Below are 5,423 nucleotides of genomic sequence, written 5' to 3' on the forward strand. Positions count from 1 at the left end.
AAGCATTACAGAAATGTCACTTTAACACAATGATTAGTGACCTTTTAACAACATATTTAACCGCTTAAATTTCTTGTTCACTCAGAAAAAAACAAAATACAGCCATTAATGTTTGAACATGTACTCACAAAAGTGAGTACACCCCAGATTAAAATCCGGTAGAGAAGGGGCTATGTTGGCTCGAATCGTCTCGAAATGAAACGAAATGAAAAGGGATGACAAGGGAGGTCATCAGTGTGCGTTTCAACCTTTCTTTGCATTGAACTTTTAAATTTTGAGTCTGCATCTGGCTTAAATAGATTGGTGTGAGATTTGAATGCAATCCTATGGAGAATATCATGATCTGCTTCAGTAGTCACAGTGCATGTTGACATGCATGTTTCTTTTAGGTGTATTTCAGATTGCCAATGTTGACAGCATTCATGCATCCCCAAACCATGTCAGTCCCACTACCATGCTTGGCTTACGAGAGGATACACCTTTTTTGTAAAACTCACTTGTTTACCATCACACATGCTTGACACCATCTAAAGCAAATTTGTTTATCTTGGTCTCTTCAGATCACACAACATGGTTCCAGTGATCCATATCCTTGGTCTGTTCATCTCTCTTGAGACCAAGATAAACAAATTTGCTTTAGATGGTGTCAAGCATGTGTGGTGGTAAACAAGTGAGTTTTACAAAAAAGGTGTATCCTCTCATAAGCCAAGCACGGTAGTGGGACTGACATGGTTTGGGGATGCATGAATGCTGTCAACATTGGCAATCTGAAATACACCTAAAAGAAACATGCATGTCAACATGCACTGTGACTACTGAAGCAGATCATGATATTCTCCATAGGATTGCATTCAAATCTCACACCAATCTATTTAAGCCAGATGCAGACTCAAAATTTAAAAGTTCAATGCAAAGAAAGGTTGAAACGCACACTGATGACCTCCCTTGTCATCCCTTTTCATTTTATTTCATTTTGAGATGATTCGAGCCAACATAGCCCCTTCTCTACCGGATTTTAATCTGGGGTGTACTCACTTTTGTGAGTACATGTTCAAACATTAATGGCTGTATTTTGTTTTTTTCTGAGTGAACAAGAAATTTAAGCGGTTAAATATGTTGTTAAAAGGTCACTAATCATTGTGTCAAAGTTACATTTCTGTAATGTTTTCCTATGAAAAGATATACTCAAAAATCTGCAAAACTGTGAGGGGTGTATTCACTTTCGTGATATACTGTATTTAGATACAGGGTATTGGAGCAATTTGGGGTTATTAGGCGCCTGGCTCAGCCATAGCAGGAGGTGGCAGGGGGGGAGGAAAGAATGAGATTCGAACAGGCAACCCTCTCCTCACAAACGGCTGCCCTTCACGATTCTAGAACGACAAATTCCTAATTAACGTTCTCATGAACCTCAAAAATGTCAATAAACGGATCATGGGTTTTTGTTTATTCCCTTTACATAAGCACTTGAATAATCAGATAACTTTTAGATGCATCCTAGCATCTCTATAAGAGGGTATGTCCGTCCGTCTGTCTGAAATGCATTCTTTGAATTGAAATTCCCTTCTGTGTCCACAAGGCAGCAGTGCATAGACGGACGCACCTTGTCCGCCTGTCGGACTTATTAATGTGCATGTAAACACGCCCATTGACATATCATTTGAATACTCAACTGACACCGGTTCTGAACAAGGCATTATTTTGACTGTGTGTGTATCTTTGTACACTGGTTGAACATAGACAGGGAAAAATAACATAATGACCTAACCAATAAGTAATCAAAATCATATTTAAATCATATTTAAAATACACCAAAATATTATCCTGATAAAACAATGCATTACCACAAATAAAACCACACATACTGTACAACAAAATTATTCTAAAAAGTGGGAACAGAAATGTGAAAAATATGATTACAAAATACTGTTCACGTTGGCCTCTTTTGATATCATCAGATTTGTCGAAATGCCACAGCTCCTTTTTGTTTCTCCTGCCTCGCCCTAAAAAAGAAAAACGCACATCACTGGTGTTAAAATGATTCCTCACAGCATTTTTACACGTCATTTAAATAGGGCCATTAGAGTGTTATTGGTAATTAGGAGAAGTAGTCATCACTGTGGAGTTATTACAGAGGTTATACACGCCACCTACCCAACATGTGCTCGAACGCACGCACGCACGCACGCACGCACGCACGCACGCACGCTCCCTCACTCACTCACTCAGTCACTCACTCACTCACTCACTCACTCACTCACTCACTCACTCACTCACTCACACACTCACTCACACACTCACTCACACACTCACTCTCTCTCTCTCACTCACTCACACACTCACTCACTCACTCACTCACACACACACACCGTACCTCCAGTGGCACGCTGTAGTCATTGAAAAGTTAACTACCATCGCACTACAATACTATGACCACTGGGACACATTATCGAGAATAACTCCATAAATTACCATAGCTATGCGGATGATACCCAGCTCTACTTATCTATGTCCCCCAATGACTACACCCCCCTTGAATCACTCTATCATTGCATGGACCAAATTAACAAATGGATGTCTCACAATTTCCTCCAGCTGAACACAGAAAAAACTGAAGTAATTATATTTGGGAAAAGAGAGGAGAGACAAAAGATTGCTACTATCCTTGAAACGAAGGGACTGAAACCAAGGGAAACAGTTAAAAATCTTGGGGTCCTCATTGACAGTGACCTAAATTTCAACAGTCACATGAAAGCTATTACTAAGTCTGCATTCTATCACATAAAAAACGTCTCTAAATTTAGGGGCCTGATGTCTAAACATGATCTGGAGAAGCTAATACATGCCTTCATTTCTAGTAAAGTCGATTACTGTAACAGTCTGTTTACTGGCCTCCCAAATAAGACCATTAAACAGCTTCAACTGGTACAAAATGCAGCTGCAAGGGTTCTTACAAAGACAAGGAAGTTTGACCACATTACTCCAATTTTAAGATCGCTGCATTGGCTCCCAGTAAGCTACAGAATTGATTTTAAGGCAATGCTACTTGTATTTAAATCATTAAATGGAATGGGACCCACATATCTACTGGATATGTTTCAGCTGTATGCACCGGCCAGGTCACTAAGGTCAACGGAGAAGAATTTGCTGGTGATTCCAAAAGTCAAAACAAAATGTGGAGAGGCAGCCTTTAGCTTCTATGCTTCAAAGCTTTGGAACCAGCTTCCAGATGACGTAAAAAATGCACCCACTATTGATAGCTTTAAATCTAGACTCAAGACAAAGCTGTTCTCAGATGCTTTCTTAAATTATTGAATGAAAAGACGGTAAAATAAGAGAAGTAAATTAGTAAAATAAGAATTGTTTTTCAAGGTTTTATGTTTATTTATGTTTTATTTTATTATTATTTTTACCTTATGTTTTATCTTAATGTTTTAAATGTTTTTTTGACTCTAATTCATTTCCCTGCTTTCCTTTCATTTACATTTGTTAACTTTGTGAAGCACATTGAGTTGCACCTGTGTATGAAATGCGCTATATAAATAAACTTGCCTTGCCTTGCCTTGCCTATGACATAACACAGGGCTTTTAGTAATGCACTATGACTTGATTATTGCCATTCAGGTAACAGCTACACAGGGTGTCTGGACAGAATAACACACAGTTACAAGCATGCACATTTACAGTACATGCACACACACTGACTCACACACACCCACATTGACCAAATGAGGGCCCTCCACCATCTATTAAGAGGCACACAAAGACACACTCACACGGGGCAACCTGACGCACACAAAGACATTGACTTTTCCATCACCTTACCCACACAAACACGCGGACAACCTGACACATGAGACACATGATACATACATGCACTCATGCTGTGGCTACCACCAGCCCCAAACAGGTGTGCACCACTCATGACACCGGCCATCCATCCTATTCAGCATTTCCAACCCCCACAGCACACAGTCGCCTCCGTCCATTTTCGCTACCCTTCACTCACACCCCCCGCCCTCGCTCTCTGTCTCTCTCTCCCACACACACACACACACACATGCACGCACGCACGCACACAAAAGGAGTCCTTGAATTTTGACTAGTCTTGATTCCCCCCCATGCTCTCGTCTCTCCACCTGTGAGGCCCCCCCTTACCTTTCCTGCCCTGCCCTGCCCTGCCACGGACTTTCCCAGCCCCAGAGCCCCAGCCCAGCAGCAGGGAGGGAGGGAGGGACTCTCCCCTGCCTCCCTCCACCTCTCCTCCTCCAGCCTCCACCTGCCCCACCTGCGGGCCCTCTACTCTGCTGGAGCCTCTCTCTCTCTCTCTCTCTCTCTCTCTCTCTCTCTCTCTCTCTCTCTCTCTCTCCTGCACACTTTGATGTCTCACCTGGAGCACTCAGGCATGGGGGTGGGTGAGTGGGTGCTGGCTGGCTTGCAAGGGGTTTTGATAGGGCTAGTAGGGGTAAGGGGTGGAGATGAAGTGCATAACAGTAATGATTCTTCTCTCTCTCTCTCTCTCTCTCTCTCTCTCTCTCTCTCTCTCACTGTGTGTGTGTGTAGAAGCATGCGTATGCTGGGAGAGTTGAAGTGCATAAGAGTAATGGTTCTCCTTGTGTGTGTGTGTGTATGTGTATGTTTATGTGTGTGCGTTAGAGTGTGTGGGGTGTGTGTGTGAGTGTGTGTGTGTGTGTAAGCATGCGTATGCTGGTAGAGTTGAAGTGCATAACGGTAATGGTTCTCCTTGTGTGTGTGTGTGTATGTGTATGTGTGTGTGTGTGTGTGTGTATGTGTATGTGTATGTGTGTGCGTTAGAGTGTGTGGGGTGTGTGTGTGAGTGTGTGTGTGTGGGTGCACGCACATGCATGTGCAAGCATGCATGCATGCGTATGTGTGTACAGTAGCCTGCGAAGGAAAACCCTTAAGAGTTGGAAAGCACCCAAGTACTCTGTCTGGGCAAGACTGCGCCAGAGGTGAACTCCCCCAAACCTTACTCCCATCTAAGGCCTATACTCTACACTACTCTATCCTACTCTACTCTACACTACTCTACTCTACTCTACTCTACGTTGCTATACTATGCTATACTCTACTCTATTCTACTACTCTATTCTATTCTATTCTACTCTATTCTACTATGCTGTACTCTACTCTACTCTACTATACTCTACTTTATTCTACTCTACTCTACTCTACTCTACTATGCTGTACTCTACTCTACTCTACTCTACTCTACTCTGCTCTACTCTACTCTACTCTACCTTACCCTACTCTACTCTACTATGCTATACTCTACTCTACTCTACTCTTACTCTACCATGCTATACTCTACACTACTCTACTCTACTCTACTCTACTCTACTCTACTCTACTCTACTCTACTCTACGTTACTATACTATGCTATACTCTACCATGCTATACT

General features: G+C 42.2%; 1 protein-coding gene across 1 annotated transcript in view; it reads right to left on the bottom strand.

Moving 5' to 3' along the window:
• Window positions 1–1,241: 1,241 nt before the first annotated feature.
• Window positions 1,242–5,423, bottom strand: part of susd2 (sushi domain containing 2) — a 47,608-nt gene continuing 43,426 nt past the window's right edge. Inside the window, exon 15 of the mRNA XM_063195420.1 lies at window positions 1,242–2,003. Coding sequence (XP_063051490.1) covers window positions 1,955–2,003 — 49 coding nt within the window. The 3' untranslated portion in view covers window positions 1,242–1,954. The remainder of the gene's footprint in view (window positions 2,004–5,423) is intronic.

This window comes from Engraulis encrasicolus, chromosome 3 (genome assembly GCF_034702125.1).
Source record: "Engraulis encrasicolus isolate BLACKSEA-1 chromosome 3, IST_EnEncr_1.0, whole genome shotgun sequence".
Classification (NCBI taxonomy): domain Eukaryota; kingdom Metazoa; phylum Chordata; class Actinopteri; order Clupeiformes; family Engraulidae; genus Engraulis; species Engraulis encrasicolus.